Genomic DNA, 18,617 nt, shown 5'->3' with positions numbered 1-18,617 from the left:
CCTGCGGAGCACGCCGCTGCCAAGTCTGAAATGAACAAGTTGGCCAACACGCGTCTGGGGTTAAGTAAGTGAAAACCAAATAAGCAAAATGATGAAATCCGGAGGCCAAATCACCTGTGCACCGGCATGAAATTAAGGAGAGGCTCCCACAGACGGCAGCGCATACGCAACGTTGCGCATTAACATCACATAGACGAGAGCAAGTACGACTATAAAAAGAAAATTCTAAAAAAGAAAAATTGATAAAATTAGTATTCGAATGTCATCAGTCGCACCCCACTACACTGCTGAGACTGCAACCAGTCGATTTCCTAGACAGATTTGTCACGCGGTCGGACTACGAAAGAGCACCACCCGCCCTTTCCGGGCCCTTCAAAAGCAGCTTTCGCCCTTTCGAGTTCTGTCTCCAGTGCTAATGACCACTTTAGAGGAGTAAAGGGCAACTGTTGTTGCTCTTTGTGTCGTTGGTTTTGATGCTGCTGTTCAAAGTGCGTTAGAAGAGAAGTGGAAGCGTTGAAGCGGCATTTCTTCGAGCCCCTTCCGCTGCGTTCAAGTGCTGACTTCAACGCCATCAAACTAAAATATCTTAGGACAGCACCCAACATCAAGAGCAGCAAACGGCGTCTTAATCCGCAACTAAAGTTCAGAGAACGATTTGATTTCCCGACACTGCTGTGGTCAACGTGCTTGCATGTGGTCCTTTAAATACCCTGATGAGCATCCAGCTACCCTGTAAACCTGGGGCTCACCGGTGAGCGTCGCCGCAAGGCGACACAACAATGAGAAGGTCCTGTGGTTGCAGGGCTGCTAATAGCTCCACAAGGAGACGGTCAATCACTGCCACCACTTTCAAAGCCTCCTCGACACATACTCGGGGGAAAAGCACCTCAACTTGGCTTTTCAGACCCGCAGCACCTGCTGACCAAATCAGCAGCCGCGCAGCATTAGTTGCGCGCTGGCACCAACGGCTCTGGAGTAATAACTGCCAGCAAGCCAGGCCTGCAGCTACAGCTACTCCAGATATTATGGAAAGAAACACAGCAAAGCGTGTAGTATCACATACCAGCTAAGCAGTTGGCGATGGCTGGGTCATCCTGCATCGCATCGCCACCACATTCGAAAGCAGCAATACGCTACGCAGTGAGCAAAAGGCGAAATTTTAGGCGCTCCGATAAGTGACTAGTGGTTCTGCTCAACGCATTTTCCAAAATATAACACCAACATTTGCTGGAACTGCAAACGCAACAAGACCAAACAAATACGTTGCTCCAATCTGAGCGCTTTCCTGCGGTGCGACGCAATGACGGGTGGTGTCTGTGGTGATCCTACCAGAGAAAGATCACATATGTCATCGCTGTCATCTGTCTCATTTTTGTCATCTGTAACATTGTCTGAAGTATGGTTTGGTGTTTCAGTACTGGTATCGGACCTGCTGCAGGCTTCCATCCTTTCTGCTTCTCTCTCTTGCGCCTGTCTCAGCAGCCGCGCCTCAGCGGCCAGCAACATCTGCGCCCGATGGCTAAAGGCATAAATATTATCCTCAGGGGCGTGCAGTGTGCGACAACAAAAACGCTGGTACCCCCGCAGCACGCATACACCCCAAAGCGGCCTTCTGGAACTGCTCATTTCTGTTCGCGGCGAGTCTGTCTCAGTTGAAACAGTAGATGCATCAGCTCGAGTAGGAGAGACCGCCTGAGGAGTGTTGCACGTGCCACGATGTCTAAGCAGCCTCTTGCAAGCCCGCACCACCTCAGAGTCGTCTCGCAGCCCATCCTTGACGGATACGCCCTAATACAGACAGTGTACGAAAGGGCAGAGGATATGCACATGAATTATTTCTTTGCCTTCCGAAATACTTTAATAGGGCTAAATTGTGCATAATGCCAGTCGCAATGACACGTTTGGTCCACAATTACTCAGGATTTTAGTGCGGTTTTCACATACCTCAAGTGCAAATGAGCAAGTATGCTCAATCGAGTCCGCCAAAAACAAGCATTCTGTGGTCTGCTGTTCACTGCGTGATATCTCGGCCATTTTCCTCTCTGTCATTCCGTGATATAGGGCTTTCTCTTCTGCTCCGTCATTTTGTTGGGGCAACCTTTGGAGAGCTTGCATACACTTCCCCAAAGGCGCTAGCTGCATCATGGGGGATGCGAAGTCAGGCCCGTTTCGAATTTTTTTCAGTGCAAGCAACATTGCCATCTGAGCATCTTCGCAAGGGTTGTGACCGCCAGCCCTTTCAAGGGTTTTCTTCAAGTACTGCTGCGCGAGCCATTTCAAGGAGTGGCACCTTCCCCTCCGCGGGTGCGGATACAGCACCGATGTATCTATACAACGGGAGTGGACGAGATGAAGAGCATGCAGGTCATGCTCTAAGGAGTGGCCGACCAGTATGGCTCCCGGTGGCAGCACTTTCCGTAACTTGCTGTGCAAATTGTCTAGGCTAAAAGTCGCCTTGTCAAGAATTTCTTTAGTCAGTCCAGAAAATTCAGTCAGGTAGTCCGATACGGGGTTCTTCGGTCGAACGAGCATATCTATTAAGACACTGCAATCGCTGCCCACGATGCATACGCGACCCACCTCCTTCCCCTCTGTAGTTTGCACCATTTCACAGTCAAGGCCAAACATCAAGCTAACCGCCGGCTGTTTACACACATCAGAATCCCTCAGGTGTTAAAATTAAACTGAGGGAACAGATACACGCCAGCCAATGCGCTACACACTATACTGCTTGCAGGGCAGGGTCGTACCTCAATAGTTTCTTTCCTGGGCGAAGGATCCTCCAAAGTGATATAATTGGGTGGTATAACCAGTTCTGTTCCCTGTTCTAAGCAACTCACAAGAGGAAAGCACAAGCTTAAAGGAATCAGCACTTCTCTACAGCAGCTTCCAGCTGCCATCCTTACAAGCAGATGCACGGACAAGGCGACGAGCCACGAAAAGCTAAACAAGTGCGACAGAACAGATACAAAAACGACTCAAACGGTTGCCAATTGCAACACTGAAGTGCAAAGTTGAACTGTGAAACCCCATAGTGTAACAATGTGATAAAAGACCCACCGTAGCCCGGGAAGCCTCGAGTCCACATCATCCTACGATTCAGCAAGTATCTACTTAGACCGATGCCATCTGCAGCAGCACAAGACAATATTCTACAGCATTTCAAGTTCTCGCAGCAAACGAACTAAGCGTTAAAACTTGTGAATAAAGCTGCATTGAACACAGTCGTGCAAAGGCTGGTGCATTCACGTTGAGGGAAACAGGAGTACCTCCTACAACCTTATGTTCTGTAGCAGTTGAAGACGCAGTAAAAAGTTTCTGAATGCAAGAAGCAAACAAACTTTGAAGCAAACTGTCTACGCCCTCGTGCCGATTTTTCAATTTGAAAGTCGCAGCTGCTGCTGCAGCCACTCATGTTCTGTGAATCATCCTAAAACTTTCGTGGCCCACCTCCACAATCCCGCATCTTGCAGAAGCCGCCATGCGCGGAGTTCTCGTGTGTATCTTCTTCCTTGCTGCAACACTCAAGACGCTCGATGAGGAGTTGCTCTCTTCTATTACATCTTCTAGATTTCCAAAGAGCTGCTGCAGCTGCGAAACGTTCGGGAGAGCCCCGCAGAGTCCACTGCTGCAGTAAATGCGCAAAATGTTTGCGTCTATGTAAGGAACCACTGCCACCAATACAGACCCCACATTTTGGCTGTTGTGAATGCTCAACCAAGCAGGCTTCTCAGGCTCCTGAGGGCCATTAGCCGCACGCTGCTGCCGTTGCTGCTGCTGCTGCTGCTGCTGCTGCTGTTCATAACGCTGATGTTGGCGGGAGTAAAGCCTGGAGAAGCCACATACAGGGAGCTACGGCAGCCACCATTCACCCTAAGATTTGGAAGTGAAAGGCACGGCTTTGCATCGTTACGGATCTCAAACTGGCAAAGAGGTCACTATTGTATGTACACTCAAAGCTTAGCGGACCATAGCAATATGTTCTGAATATCTTTAAAGCTGGCGCCGCTTTGAGAACGGCCAAGTTGTTTGATCGACACCTCCAAATGTCCTGGGGCGGGAACTGAGGGCACAAATAAGGGAGGTAAACAGTGCAGAAAAGTATTATTCAAAAGCTTTGGAAGTGTAATCAAATGGGTCAAACAAAGGCCCTTCTTGTGTTTAAACACGGAGTGCCCTACAGCATAAGTGCTGGTGCAGTGACTTGGTTCAAAGTAGGAGAAAAGCAAAGCCTTCAAAGGGCTCGAGAAGAAGTCACCTTTACTGGCTCCATGTGCCCCGCCGCTAATTTGCCTTTTCATCGGGGCTGCAGACGACTGTGAAATCGGCCCCTGCAGCAGCCCCTGCTTGCTGCCTGCGGTGCTGGTCTCTGCCACAAGCCAGCTGCAGGTTTTGCTGCTTTGCTGCTGCTTCTGCCCAGGCCTGGCTCGTAGCGCTGCCCCTTGACCTTGCTTGGAGAGGCTTTCACGTACAGGCAAATGCTGTAGGGGATTTGCTGGGGAGGGAACTAATTAATTTCCTGTTTACACGCAGATCCAGCAGCCGCTGGTGTCTGCAGATCCTCAATATTACCATAGATGGAATAAGAAATGGCTGGCTTACCTAATTATGTATGTTGAAGCACAAGAAAGAAATCGGAATAATCGAACGCTAGCTACTGAATTTCGCGAGGGCAACTGAAGTGGCCAGGCGGGAAACTCGATGCTGCAGGCGGCTATGCATGCGAGCATGTGCGAAAAACGTCTGTAGCTATCGAGGGACTAATTTTACTGTTGAAACGCCGACGAATTTATGAAGACAAAACATATGTGAAACACGAGGAATGATGAGCTATTGATTCCTAGAAGTCGCTTCCTTCCTCACAGTAGGCGTTTCAGCGGCCACGGTGGCTTATTAGTTCTTCGGCAATCTTTACCTCTGGAAGCACAAGGAAACCGGCACTCAGCTGTTCATTCTCTTTTTTGTGTCAATATTTCGTTTAAGTGGAACCGTTTTCACCCTTACTTCGTGGACGAGCGCCACAACTCGCACCGGATAGACAGCCAGCAGATTGACGACGCCCAGGAGGATGGTACGTTCTTGCACACGTACATTTGGCCGTTTGCCATATTTCTGCATAGGCAGATGTTAACATCTTCCTTCTCTGTGTCCGCCTCAGCTTGCTGGAGCAGCTTTCCCCCCTGTGCCATGTGCATCTTACCGGCATTGCTTGTGTCCCATGTTTGCTCAGAGTGGTCGGGGTGCCTATTACAGGGCCAAATATGGCGGTAAGACGATGCTGGCTGGGCGTGCAGTAGTTCAGCTGTGGGGTCGCAGTGCAGATACAGAAAAGGGACTTCCCTGTTTCGGTGCTGCTGCTGCTGCTGCTGCAACGGCTGCTGCCTGTGCAGGAAGGGGCAGAGGCGGCCGCCACAACGTTTCGGGGGACGGCGGCCCCCCAGGCCACGCCTACGGGCAGCGGCAGTTCCAAGAAGAAGATGATGAATCAGCAGGAGGGGTACGGGTCCGCAGCAGTTCGCTTTCATTTTTTTCACTTTTTGTAAACTCCTCTGGAGTTCTTGTGCTGCGCACGTAAGGGGAAGGCAGCAGAAGCAATTTCAGTGAGATGTTGTGCTTCAGGCTGGAGTGAGGCCTTCGTCCGCGCCTTACTTGCACCAGAAGGACCTCTCGAGGTGTCTAATCAGCTTAGAAGGTGCAACACTCGAAAGATTCAGGCTTGCATGCGCCCTAAACACTAAACACTGCAGCCTTACTTCCTTTTTATTGACTTAAAATTTTTTATTTCATTAGGATTTATGTGTGCTGGCCTCTGTGTCCCGTTGCATGTGCTTCATGCTACAGGGAAGAGCTATGGCGCATATAAGGATCTCATAGGGTGTTGGGAAGTGAACGAATTCACACTATATCTTGACAAGTGGGCTGTGTTCAGAATATATTATGACGTAAAGCAAGCTTTTTCGTTAACTATTGGCGTTTAGTCTTGGAGCAGAAGTGGATTAAAACCAAATTCATCTTTTTTGCGCCCGTCTTGCCTCAGAGTTCAGTCGGACCCGTTTGCGCCTCCGAGTCGGTTTAGGCTGAGGCTTCCGCAGGCCCACGCCCAGTGAGTGTGCATCGTTTGGAGATGATTGAAAAGTGTTTGTCCGCTGTCTTTTGTTTCATCTGCACAGCGCAGCTCTGTGGTGTCTATGCACGCCTACGTTTGTGCAGGTTTCCACCTCATTTATACTCGTCTTATATTCGGAACGTCGCACTCTGTGATTTCCTCACCCGCAAATTCTTTGAAACAATTTCACGGGGGGGGATTGTTGGCCCTGAGGACGGCGCCCACCATGGCGGCTGGCACGATAGCAAGGTCTGCGGCTGTGCACATCTAAGCGATTTAGGGGCGAGCTGCTGTTTAAAGGCCTTTGGAAGCATTTCGTGCTGCTGTGCTCTCCAGCGTTTAGGGTTTAGAGTTTAGGATGTTTGAGCGCTGGTGCAGTCAAGTGGTGCAGTGATTGCAGCTGTATTCTCCCTACTAATGCTGTTCTGCTCCTCATTTTGCCTGGTTAGATCTTGGCTCTTCTAGTTTGTATTTGTTGTGGTTTTAGCCCGACACAATACGCATTGACAAGCCCGGTCAGTATGTCTTCCCAAGGTCTTCAATGATTATCAATTCTGAATATGTAGAGGCTCGATGCACCATTGGTCTGCCTGTAAGCTTACTTTCTCCGTTCGAACAGTTAGAAGATTTAATGTGTCTCCGTTTCAAGAATTCGTTTGAAAACGTATTTGTAACAAGTAAATATTGCAGACGTTCCTCAAGCCTTCATAATCCCTATTTTGATTATCACATTTGAGCACATGGATAGTCCATAGCTACGTTACTAGGCAGAAGCCGACTACGTTTGTTTCTTTTCATGCTCTTTTCCTGCAGGCCCGAGGCCGTCGAATCGAAGGGCGAAGAGCCGCCACCCTCCTGTGCAGCAAATTGCCTCAGCTGGTTCGCAGCGTCATGCACTATTCCAGCTTAGACGCTGCGGCTCTGAAACGCCACGTGGAATGCGTAGAAGACCAGGAATGTACGTGAAATGGACAGGGTCTCTTTGCCTTTGCTCGTGGCTGGCAGCGACATGGAGGCAGAAGTGAAGCGCTTGCTTCGTCTTAGTGAGATCCCTTGTTCGTGTTTTCAGCTCTTCGGTCACAACTACACGGACGCAATTTGAGCGCATTCGTGGCAAATGGAGCCTGCTTGCCTCGCCGCAGTGGCGTTGAGGACACTCCTATGACTCGACAGCAAGTGCGCAGACTGTCTAGGTTTGCCCGATGTGGCGATCTATTTTTCTTGCTCGATCCCTGCGGTACCTCGGGCTACAGCCCTTCACTCTGCATCTCTGCTCGGATTTGCCACGTATCCACTGAATTTACGGCATCTAAAACCGAAGGATCTTTCTTTAAAAACTGCTTTTGTTTGTTTCATAGGAGCCGAATTTAGTCTTATTCCAGTCTCCGCCCGACTTAGAATGCGAGTTCACGCTTCCAAACTCTGGAACAAGTGAGATGTATATCATGTAAATCTCTTGACTGCATAATTGCGGCATTCTCTATACACGTTTGCCAATGCCGTCATAGAGAGCTGCGTGAGTGCACTCACGTGAACAGAACACCGTGAATGAAGATTGGTTTATGTGGAAAAAGCTGTGCTTATTTAGTCAGGGGAATGGGCATCCCCCGAGGAATAACACTGATTGTTGGTGGCGGTTTTCATGGCAAGTCAACAATGCTGGAGGCTTTGCAAATGGGCGTGTGGAACAAGATACCAGGAGACGGCCGAGAGTTCGTCATTACAGAGCCAAACGCAGTGAAGGTAAAGCAAATAGGCAAAGCCGTCGTTGGAGACCCCAGTAGAAGTACTTATCTTTACTTGCTACCTATTGCTGATGGGGCGCATGCAAGATACACTTAAATTCAACGTTTTGCGGCCAGCTGGCTTTGGGCTTTTTTCGCAGATACGGGCGGAGGATGGAAGGGTCGTCACTTCTGTTGGTAAGCAAATGCGGGTGCTTTCTTGTTAACTGCTTTCTTGTCAACTGAGTGTTTGAAGCAGCAGTGTGGTTCATTGCTGCGCGCTGTGAGAGTCTTGTTATGTGTTCTACAGATATTTCTCCCTTCATTAGCAACCTGCCATTTGGAAAGAGCACTGACGCGTTTTCATCTGCAGATGCGTCAGGCAGCACTTCTCAAGCCGCCAACATCATGGAGGCTTTGGAGTTCGGGGCAACGGCGCTGCTTATTGACGAGGATACATGCGCAACGAACTTTATGATCAGAGATTGCCGCATGCAGGCTCTTGTTGGTGAGAAAAGAGCCAAGAATAAGTGTCACATCGGCTGAAGAACTGATATTTAGACCTGCTTTGATCTGTTGCTACATAATTTGAGTGCGTCTGCCTGCCCAGCCAAGGAGAAGGAGCCCATAACTCCTTTCCTCTTTAGAGTCAAACGGCTATTCACTGAGCTCGACATTTCCACTATCATGGTGATCGGCGGCAGTGGAGACTTCTTCGAGGTGGCTGATTTGGTTCTTCAGTTCGACAAATACCAAGCTTACTCGGTCACAAAGCAAGCCAAAGATATAGCACAAGAGTTTGAAAACAGTAGTGCCGGAAAGGTACGTTTTGAAGGGAAAGACAGATGCGTAACAGCGGATGATGGAGTAGCCTTCCTACGTCACCTCCTCGAAGCAGCACTTTGGCAACTAGGTTCAACCCTACAACTAGCATTCTTATTTCCTAGCCTGGACCGCTAACCTGCTGTTCGCTGCTTGTGGGCTGTTGATATACTGCAGTTTCAGCTGCAGACAGCCCTAAGCCACGCCAATGTTCCCTTCGGTGCTGTGCGTGAACGAACTGTTGCCGAGCGTAAGTCATGCTGTGAAATTTAGCATTTTGCAGTACCATGAACTTTCTTTGCCGCTAATGCTAAGTTCCTCGGAAGGCAAGGCTCGTCTAATTACAGACATGCTGAGCGTCGTTGCTGCACAGATTGTCTACGGCCTAACGGCAAGGTCAAGGTAGGGGGCACGCGTTCAATTTCCTACGGAACGACAAATATTGACGTATCCGGCGTCGAGCAGCTGGCGGAGGCCTCACAAACGAGAGCGATCGCATGCTTTATTCAACAGCTAGCCAAGAACTACGAGCGGTTGAGGCAAGAGGGAAAGCGGTAGGCGACGCGCAGCCTGAACTGTACACCAGAAGGCCCGGACTAGTTTCAAGCGTGACAGTGTGATCGGTTCCACCTCTTGACTCTCTTCTGGCAATTTCATGCAGCACTCTTCGACAAATGATAGAGGCGCAGTACAAAATGATTGTCCAGGCGTCTTCAGCAAGTAAGCAATAGCACCACGCGTCTCTTGACAGAGTGAGATCAAAGGCAAGCACCGCAAATGACCACATCGCGGTGTCATATTACGTTGTTTCTGGCTTTGTGAGCTGTGGTTGCTGCTACAGATGACACCAAGTACCCTCGGCTGGACTGGCTGAGCACGTGGGACCACCCCGTGGTAATTCTTTCGTAGCAGCCCACGCTGTCCCTAAGGCGTTTTGTTCCGCAATTCCAATAAAATATACATATATATATATACATTTCTGCATATGTAGCCACAATTCATTAATCCTTAAAGCGGGCTGGGGATAAGTGGCGTGTCTGTCTGAGGAGCGTCTGGTGCTGTGTTTGCTTTTGTCCTTTGTATCAGGGTGACTTGGCGCTGCCGCGAGAGCTCGAGGTATGAAGTAGGAGAGTCGCACTTACGTTTACGCTAAGAAGTGCCACTTTACCGTTGCTTGAACATTGAAGAGTCTGCTGGTCCTTAAGAAAAGCGAGTGCTTTGCAGCAAATAGCAGGAATTTCTGTGACGTAAGTTTCCCTCTATTTTTGCATTAACTTTGGGCCTTTATGATGGAAATGAATAGACATGCGTTTTCTTGTGGCGCTTTGCTGGCAGATTGGATTCGCGATCAGCCGTCTGCGCGGCTTGAGGATACGGGACACAGCCTGAGTCCGCATGTGTTTGAATATGTTTGCAACATTTGGCTGAGAAGCTCTTTCTCAGGAATTCCAGGCCACACTGTTTCGCGTGGCTGCTTGGGCGTCTGCGGATTACTGCTCCCTCCTTGCTGCCTTTTTTCTGAATTCATTTACAGCGTTTACACGTGGGAATCTTGCAGAGCGTTGTATTTGGCTGCGGCTTTCTGTACTTACGCTATAAGCGCCCGAGCCCTTTCAACTGTCTTTCTTTGAATTCCAATTTCGTGTCGAAGTTGGGCGATTCGTTGTTGGTCGTAGCCCATGCGCTCCTGAACGCAGCCGTAGTGCAATTGCGGGTAGATGAGAACAATAGTGGCAAGAAAGTCATTTTTGATGAAGTTGAATTTCATTTTTAATTGATTAGCAAGTAGATGCAGCAATCCGTAGTTCATCTCTGCAGCACCTGTGGCGACATAGTCCTCTCGAGGTCTTCTTGGTTCCCGGAACTCATCATTGCGCTGAGTTCGTTTTCCGCTTGCTGAGAGAAGTTTCAAATGCTGAAGTTGAAAGGCCGTGAAGAATTAACAGCCAACCTTCTCTTTTTTGTGTTGAAGGCTCGCTGAGAAGTTCAATTGATAAATAATGCCAAATGATATTTCAGATTGTCCAAGAGTGCGGCAGTCAGATCCCACCTGCTGGGCTGTCAATGCCCATTGCAATATCCAGGACCCCTTGCGCCTCTGCCTTCTTTCTAGGGTCTCTGCAGTGGCCCTCATGAAGAGTTCAGTTTCGCCAGCAGTTTGTATTCCCCTTACTCTTCTTCTTCGGGCTTAGGCGCGTACACAATATAGACCCCTGCTCCTTTCAGAGCCTCTGCGCTCGTGCATTTTGTTTGACCGCAAGGGCTGCAGCAGCCGTAGTAGGGGCCGCATACCTGGGTTGGCTGTGGCGAGTTCTCGGATCTGCATGCCGAGGCCGGCAAGCTTGAAAAACGGGTTTGCCTCCAACGCATTGCGCAGATCTATTGGTCAGATCGATGGAACATGCAGCTTACGGGTTTCGTTCACTGCAAGGATAAGGCAACTGTACCTTTGGAAACGCTTTCCAGCTTGGTTGCTGCATACAGTCCGTCGATTCCGTGCTAAGTGTGAGGTGGGACAAACGCATTACCTGCAGAGTTGGCGAGGGGGTTGTTCTCGTTCCCTGTGCTGCCTCATGAGCTCCCCTCTCCACTTATAACCCACAATATGCAATCTAAGTTACCCGCGGTTCGTCCCGCTGGCGCCGCTGTTTGGGGTAGAGTAGCTGGAGTTGCAACAGGAGCGGGCTGCATGCCTGTTGCTGCACCAAGTCCGCCTGCGAGCGCACTTCTCGCCACCGTCCTTGCCAAGTCACCGATAATTCCCTCAGCGCTATTCATTTCGAAGCTGCCGAGAAAAACGAGAAGAAAAAGATTTATTACCATGGCTGATATGTCAACAGTTGCATTGCGGAGAAATACAGCAGCAGTAGCTGTGTGCGGAAACTGGAACTGTTCGTGACAGGATAGGATACAGCTGAAAGCTGAGGCTGCAGTTCATGAGGAAATTCACTCCAGGTTCTTCTTCATTTTATGTTATATCCTCTTCCCAATAGTATCAGCGGATGCTTGTTTCAACAATTATTTCTTCTCATGCATTCCTGGTGTATTGTGAGTGCGCTTGAAGGGAAATTCAAATTCCACCTACATGTGACTACGACCAGTACTCCCCCGCCCAGTCATCCTGCTGAGTTTCAAATCTTCGTAGCAAGACACAACGCAAAAATGATCTAGAAGGGAAATATTGGTTGCCGCATCTGTTCAAAAATGATGCAGTAGGGTCGCGCATGGCAACCACCGTAAGGCGAAGCATTCATGAACAGGGGTTGTCCATGGTAGATTTAGACACGAAAAGTCCACTGTTGTCGATACATAAACTTTCACTGCGTTTTGCGCCCTAGTGTGCGTATTTGAAATGGCTCAACAAGTACGACTGGCATTGTGGAGGAGCTCATTTCGTCCACCGAAACACTTCAAAAATTTTGTTCAGGTGTCTTCTAAACAGCCGCCTCAACCTGTATGTCTGTGGTCTTGCATGCCGTTTTCCCGCATCCACAGCTCCCTGTGCCCGTAAAACGATGACTGCCGCAGAAGCAAAGCGGCTGCACAGGGGAATGACACAGCAGAGGTAGTAGTTTGGTTGGTCCTTATCCACTGGGAAAACGTGATCGAAAATCTGCCTCGGAGAGCCGCAGCAAAACGGGACAATGATCGGAGCCGAAGAAGCGCCTCTGCAATACGCATCATTTCACCGCACAAAGCGTTCAAATGTAGTCATCTGAAGTCTTCAAAGCTTAGAACATCCAGTAAAACGTGAAAAAGGCCTCGCCCGCTGTATCCTGGCCGTTTGAAAACAAGGCAAATTCATTTTTGAAGTCAGATTCAAATTTTGGGGCTGCGCACCCTTGGGAAAGCCTTGCCGACGATTTCAATAGAAGTGACGCAGGGCAGCAGCTCCTCGCTGGCAAACTGAAGCCGCAAAATGTGCAAGTTCAGTAGCTCATTAGAAAAGTATACAGATAACATGTATAGACTTGCACTGTCCTTTAAATCCATGCTCGATTTTCATTTTTTCCATCAACTTGTCAAGAAAAAAGACGGAAAACAAAGACGCTGCTCACCGCGTGGTCAAGGCGCATGGCGCGTGCACTCGAGGGGCTCCAGTCTTCGCTGTATCCTGTGGCGCCAACCCCTCAAGCTGATTAAAACTATTCCACTTAGCCCTAAGTGTTCATCACTAATGCAGTACAAGTGGTTTCGCTCGAGATCAGTTGCAGAAACAGAAGAAGCTTCAAACTAACTCAACCTATTCCATTTAGCCCTATATGGACACTGCAAGTGGCTTCGCTTCAAATTATTTGCAGAAACAGGAAGGGCGCCAAACTCACGTAAACTATCCCATTTAGCCACATGAGCTTGAGCGAATTCACTTGCAATATATTAGCTGGTCGCTAATATATTGCAAGTGAATTCGCTCAAGATCATTTGCAGAAACAGAAAGAGCCCCAAAGAGACTTAAAATATTCCATTTACCGCTCTGGGCTCGTCGCTAATACCTTGCAAGTGGTTTCACTCAAGATCACTTGCAGAAAGAGAAAAAAAACTGCGCGACTCCGTGCTAAAAGGCATCCACGTACCTCGCCAGGTGTAGGCCGCGTCCTGAACAGGTGGTGGGGTGGTTCTGGGGTTGCGTTGTCTGTACACGTCAACCAGCTTCCTATATTTTCCGCACAATCAATCATAGCGAAAACATGCACATAGACAACCGCATGATTCATAGAAGGTTATATGGAGCTCAGCAGCCTATATGGAAATTTTGTGAATATTCAAGAACTCGACAGTTCACATGTCACGCGTCACTTCAGCTGCCATAGCTGAGCTTCCACTATTAGAGATAAAGGGCTACATACCCTGCACGCAGTATGCCCTCCAACCTATGCCGTTCTGCGTCTGTGCATCCGGGCTGCCCCACATCCTCCTGCACAACATCCGCATAATTCAATTTGCACCCTTCAGTCAGCACAAAGAAACATATACAAAGGAACCGGGACCACTTGCTATAGCTAAAATATGCTGTTAATCTCGCAGGAAGCGCTAGCCCTCACCGGTTTCAAATTTGGGTCTGGCTGATATGCACTTCTGAATACCTTCGGGTGCGAAAGATCCGCGTCTGACGGCGCGCTGTACACGACAAAAGATGCACTCACAAACGACGCAAAAGAATGAATCCGCGAACATAAAAAAGCGCAAACGAGAAAAAACAAAAAAGAGTAAACATAACAAAAGCGCAAACAAGAGACTGAAACACACGCTGTCCTGGTGATATCACAAGTAATTATTGTTGCATGGATCCGTCCCAGCGTAACAGTCACGTGCCATGAGGTAAAGTGCTTAGCAAGTCTCGGAAGCTGAGCCATGCCGAACAGCGCTGTTCGCTATGTAGAACAAATGCAGCTGCAGACTAAACCACAATGCGTGCTCATAAGGATTTACTGTCACAAAGACCCATAATGGGGCCTCACCAATTTATGTCGCCCATCCAGATAAGCGGCTTCTTCTCTGACGAAAACGCAAAAATACAAGGCAATACAGAAGGGAGCTTAACAGTGACGCGCAAGCACTTGTGATTGCAAATGATAGATAGTTGGTCGGACTTCTGCATATATGGGACCGAAATGAAGCTCCAGCACAGTAAAATCCACGGCTACAAACCAATTTGCAATTAGCAGCGCTATATCACAACAAAAAGGGAAGTTAACCAAAAGCGGGCAGGCTCATTAAACAGCAATCGGGTGGGCTGCCTCACGCCGCTGCATAAACTTAAACAGCGCATCATCCCACTGTCTCCGTCTTTGAAAGCTGGTTTGGGTCCATCCATTATTTGGAGAATATCTGAAAACAAAAGGAAAACCAAAAATTGCGCGCCCGTAGCCAACCACGACAAATGCATGTCAAGTCTGTCACAGCAGCTGGGCGCCATTATTGCAGCACCAGGGATGGGTAGTCTCACAACTAAACCAAGCGGAAGGAAAAGCACAACTGAATTCTGCTGGAGCCAGGAGAAGTGTTTGGGCTGGTGACTGACGTGGTGAGGAACGCGAGACGGCCGAAATCAGCAATGATGACTCTTCCTTCCTGCCACCCAGCGTAATGCATATACTGCTACTTCAAGCACCTCTGCGCCCAGCCCAGAAAGGCTTAGCCTTAGCAAGAAGGGGAAGTAAAGGATGAGATTGCTGGAAACCCAGAACTGAACAGCTCTTACTGCGTGGTGGATGTCTGGGTCCTCTTCGTCCAAATTGAACCGAAGTGCAGCCACCTGGAGCATATTGCCGGCCGAAACAAAAAACGTTGCATTACTTAAGCCACTGCTACGCATGGATATGGGCATGGCTGCCAAACTCCATAGAGGCAAGGATGCGTCAGGATTTTCCAGAAACTGATGTCCCGACGGATCAGCAAGTGCGGGCAACGGACAATGAAAATCTCTCAGTTCAGCAGCACCTGCTACGTTTGCAACGAAAAGGCATTCATATCTTGCTGACCTTGAGGTGCCGCCTAAGTAGCAAGAACTGCCCTGTGAACAACACAGCCCGCAGAAGAAAGCATAGCTCATGTACAGCCCATGTTGCATTTCCCTAAATGAGCAACCACTGGCCCATGTCTAAGCTTACCACTGTACTTCCAGTCCGCCAGGGACATCAACACGTTGTAGTCAGGGAAAGCAGCCAAGGCCTCGCGCAGACAAGAGCCAACCGCCTGTGTTTCCCGTTTTTCTGCCGCTGACGCAGACGCTGCGGGCTCTACCCGTACAGCCCCTCTATCCCTGGGCTTCCCATCGCCCTTGCGGCACCCTATGACTCAGAAACACTGTTACACTGCAAGTGTTTAGCTCGCAGTAGGGCTATGAACTTAAATGTCTGTTCACTAGAGAGCACGCACACTGTTGACTGCCTGAGTCTGCGCACCTGCAGGTCCCATTGCCGGAAGCCTTATTTCTTGCAGGCAGATAACGTCCTGAGGATGATCAAATAGAACAGGCACCACAAGGCTGGTGGTGACGTTGCTTCGAGGAATCTTGACAGCTTGAAACACTACTGAGGGCAAAGCAGCTGCAATTAGTGAACTGATGAGTAAATACTAAGTGCAGATGCTCACCGGCTTGACTTCATTCGCATACTTTGCAAACTGCACCCACTGGGAGGCGCGGACCCGAGGCATGAGACCATTGGCATTCCAAGTGAGGAAAGAAACGGGAATTGGATCTGCAGCGAGGACTGGGCTGAGCTCTACCACGGAGCTACGAATAACTGAGGATGGATCAGGTGTTGGCTCTTCGCGCAAGCCGAATAGGGAAGCCGGTCGCTTGACTTTCGTGGCTCCACTATCACCTATAGGTCTGGTGTCTCGGCTGCGTTTTCGCCGGTTACCTTGACTACTGGTGCTGCTCCCCTCTTTCTCTGCTTGACCGTCCTCTTTATTATCCTCTATGGTGATCACCTCTACCGGAGGGGAGGCGCCTGTAATTAGCTGCGAGTGGGACGCAGCAGCAGCGCCTGCCGAAACGGCCTTCGGCTTAGCTGTTGGCAGCGCTTTTCCAGGAGGCGCCATGGTGGTCAGAGGCACAAGATGGCTGTGCATGTGTGAGGCTTGCTCTCTGGATTCTTCGAGGGAATACTCGTCGGCAGTATTTGAACAGAGCGCAGTGAGATTCGCACCAAGAACCACCCGTGAAGAAGGACCACGCCGTGGCACTGCATGGGAAACCAGTCGCCAAGTATACAGGTTTCCAACAGATCTAAAAGGGTCTACTGCGCACACGTGAGCAGCTGCTTGCAGACCTGATATGTAAGCCAAGGATCGTAAGCAGCAGGACGCGCAAGGGGGGAGCATTGAACCAACTTTTGGAATGTCTTTTGGCCTAGTTAAAAGACATCTGATGGCCAATATTAACTATTAAAAAGTTTCATTTTTGAGTGTCATTACATGCAACTGTGGAACTGCAACAGTCTGCTAAGCCCGCTGCCATCTGTCGAGTAGGCGCTCGATGCAACAGCCAACTTGCTGCCAGTACTTGGAAAGTCATCAACATTAGTAAATACTCCCGTCCATATAGACTCAAAATAATAAATTATCCTACGGGTGCGCATTCCAGAGCAACGGGAGGCTTTGGATGTGTAGGTTTCCGTTAATACGGTTCTCTCCGGCGTAACATTCGACCCTCAATCTAGTTGCCAGGCTGCGTCGCTGCAGATCATCTGTCCAGCTAATCCCCTGCTACCTCACAAAAGGAAAGCTAATTTTTTATCGCAGTTCCTTTGTATCTTCCGCTACAATGTGTATGTATTTCCCCCCCTCCCTGAACGGCTATTGTTATGCGTCTGGGGTGAGGAACGACTGCCATTAGGCTGCTGCTCACCACTGGAGGATCTATTACCCATTTTATACGGCCGGTTAAATTACTATGGCACCACGTGATGTCGCCCCCGAGCCTCAGCCTTATGTCGATCACATAGGGGGTTACTTCTAAGCTTAGCGAAGTCTCCAAAACAGGCAAGCTATGCTGTTCCCAGCAGCGCCACACTATACTGTTAACTATAGGCTTGCATACATAATCCTTGCGCAGAAAAAAGGGAGCTAGTGCTGCGTCCACTGCATGCAACTTAAGATGAAAAAAAAAGAGCCTCAGCTGACTTTTTGTTCGCAAGGCAAGGTTCAGTTCAATCCAGATAAGCAGGCGTCCAAAAGGCGCAGACTTGATGAACGAACTAATTTCAGTGAAAAGTACTTTCTAAAGAGCCTCCGTGAAACAGTGGCTTCGCCCAGATATTTTGTGTCATTACTGAATGACACATGCAAGTCATGCTTCGAGGAGCTATGACGGTCATGTACTTATTTCCAAACTTCTTTTGCAGTATGCTAGTTGTTGAAGACCCGCCTGTGGTGGCACTTAGTGCATTCGTACATGACTGTCATACCCTCGTCTGCACTGCGCGCCTGGAAAGTTGAAAAGAAAGCCTCGTTATGTCCGCACCGTTCACATATTTCCCTGCATGTGGTTTTGTTGCCTCCGTCTCCTGCTGACAACATAATCTTTAGGTGATGCTGCAGCAACTGCTGTTCAAACTCAGCCCCTAGGAACCGCTGCTGCCACGACTGCTTGCTGACGGACCCAAAGTTGTAGCACCTGCGACTGCCGTACATATAAATGTCCCCAGAAACAACTCCTGGCTTCGCGTTGGCTCCGGATTCCATGCGTTCAACAAGGGACTCGCTTTCATCTGATGAATGCAGCGGCGCAATGTCATGCCCGCAGCGGCGGCAGCGCAGTACGGCTTTCTCTGCAGCCGTTGCCAGCGCCTTGGCGCTGCATTCTTTAGCTGCTGCAGCAGCCGCAGCACAAGCCTCGTCCGCTGCAGCGACAAGGTCTCTGCGAAGTTCAACTGGGGCGCCACAATTCAGGCATCCCAACGCAACCAACCAATCGAAGCAAACGCCATGTTTCGACGTGATAGAGCAGCTGCTGGTGGCGCTGCGTTCGCCTTCCAGCGCACTGTCGGGGTTATCACTTCCTCCTATCCGTGCAAGCTTCCCCGGGGATTCATACTTGAAGCGGGGGGCACCTGGCAAGTAGGTGGCGTCTCCTTTGACCTTGTGGCCCAAAACGAGGAACTCTACGCAGTCATCCAGCTGCTGCAGGTCTTGCGTTAGAATTGAGCGGCAGGCATCTGCATCGCCAAGGGGCACGCACAGCGCCTCCGCTGAGCGCGCCAGACTGATTGCCTTGGCACTCGGCACCTCCATCCCTCCTTATGAACTAGCCTCCCATGGGGAAATTGGCCTTTTGTCTAATTTCAAGGTTTGTTCCGATTAAGAAGGGATATTGTAGGCATCGAATGATCAGAAGTCCCGTTTTAAGACAAGGGTGGAGTCAGAAGTGGCTCAGCCAGCGGTCGATGGTCAATGTATGTGAACCTGGGAGTAGTTCCGCGCAGCTTCGTCCTAATTCCCACAAAATTCGGTGTCCT

General features: G+C 49.5%; 5 protein-coding genes across 5 annotated transcripts; 1 reads left to right on the top strand and 4 right to left on the bottom strand.

Annotated features, from left to right (window-relative positions):
* Positions 1 to 311: 311 nt before the first annotated feature.
* Positions 312 to 3,972, bottom strand: ETH_00012120 (exonuclease domain-containing protein, putative; the record flags this gene model as incomplete). The annotated part of the gene is made up of 10 exons (XM_013373189.1): positions 312 to 585; positions 750 to 918; positions 1,064 to 1,094; positions 1,330 to 1,788; positions 1,945 to 2,643; positions 2,751 to 2,827; positions 3,061 to 3,129; positions 3,270 to 3,318; positions 3,451 to 3,852; positions 3,970 to 3,972. The coding sequence occupies 10 exons, from the start codon at positions 3,970 to 3,972 to the stop codon at positions 312 to 314; spliced, it is 2,232 nt and encodes a 743-aa protein (XP_013228643.1).
* Positions 3,973 to 5,218: 1,246 nt separating this feature from the next.
* ETH_00012115 (uncharacterized protein) lies at positions 5,219 to 10,041 on the top strand (the record flags this gene model as incomplete). Its single annotated transcript, XM_013373188.1, has 20 exons — positions 5,219 to 5,267; positions 5,391 to 5,497; positions 5,620 to 5,692; positions 5,842 to 5,914; positions 6,038 to 6,103; positions 6,211 to 6,355; positions 6,594 to 6,698; positions 6,920 to 7,064; positions 7,176 to 7,282; positions 7,465 to 7,537; positions 7,695 to 7,849; positions 7,992 to 8,028; positions 8,141 to 8,338; positions 8,441 to 8,652; positions 8,830 to 8,902; positions 9,026 to 9,206; positions 9,314 to 9,372; positions 9,494 to 9,546; positions 9,739 to 9,768; positions 9,988 to 10,041. 20 exons carry the CDS (start codon positions 5,219 to 5,221, stop codon positions 10,039 to 10,041), a joined length of 1,995 nt encoding a protein of 664 aa, XP_013228642.1.
* A 199-nt stretch (positions 10,042 to 10,240) lies between these two features.
* ETH_00012110 (uncharacterized protein) lies at positions 10,241 to 10,420 on the bottom strand (the record flags this gene model as incomplete). Its single annotated transcript, XM_013373187.1, has 1 exon — positions 10,241 to 10,420. One exon carries the CDS (start codon positions 10,418 to 10,420, stop codon positions 10,241 to 10,243), a length of 180 nt encoding a protein of 59 aa, XP_013228641.1.
* A 1,666-nt stretch (positions 10,421 to 12,086) lies between these two features.
* On the bottom strand, positions 12,087 to 16,230 carry ETH_00012105 (DNA-(apurinic or apyrimidinic site) lyase, putative; the record flags this gene model as incomplete). Its single annotated transcript, XM_013373186.1, has 14 exons — positions 12,087 to 12,191; positions 12,493 to 12,558; positions 12,711 to 12,766; positions 13,227 to 13,285; positions 13,500 to 13,567; positions 13,695 to 13,770; positions 14,112 to 14,148; positions 14,396 to 14,481; positions 14,675 to 14,724; positions 14,855 to 14,908; positions 15,135 to 15,166; positions 15,264 to 15,443; positions 15,558 to 15,606; positions 15,748 to 16,230. 14 exons carry the CDS (start codon positions 16,228 to 16,230, stop codon positions 12,087 to 12,089), a joined length of 1,401 nt encoding a protein of 466 aa, XP_013228640.1.
* A 1,278-nt stretch (positions 16,231 to 17,508) lies between these two features.
* Positions 17,509 to 18,393, bottom strand: ETH_00012100 (RNA polymerase, putative; the record flags this gene model as incomplete). Its single annotated transcript, XM_013373185.1, has 1 exon — positions 17,509 to 18,393. One exon carries the CDS (start codon positions 18,391 to 18,393, stop codon positions 17,509 to 17,511), a length of 885 nt encoding a protein of 294 aa, XP_013228639.1.
* Positions 18,394 to 18,617: the final 224 nt, after the last annotated feature.

The sequence above is a fragment of the Eimeria tenella genome, genomic scaffold, assembly GCF_000499545.2.
Source record: "Eimeria tenella Houghton genomic scaffold, Eth_scaff123, whole genome shotgun sequence".
In the NCBI taxonomy this organism is placed as follows: domain Eukaryota; phylum Apicomplexa; class Conoidasida; order Eucoccidiorida; family Eimeriidae; genus Eimeria; species Eimeria tenella.
Note: the sequence above shows the minus strand (reverse complement) of the source record. Positions and strands in the feature narration are given on the sequence as shown.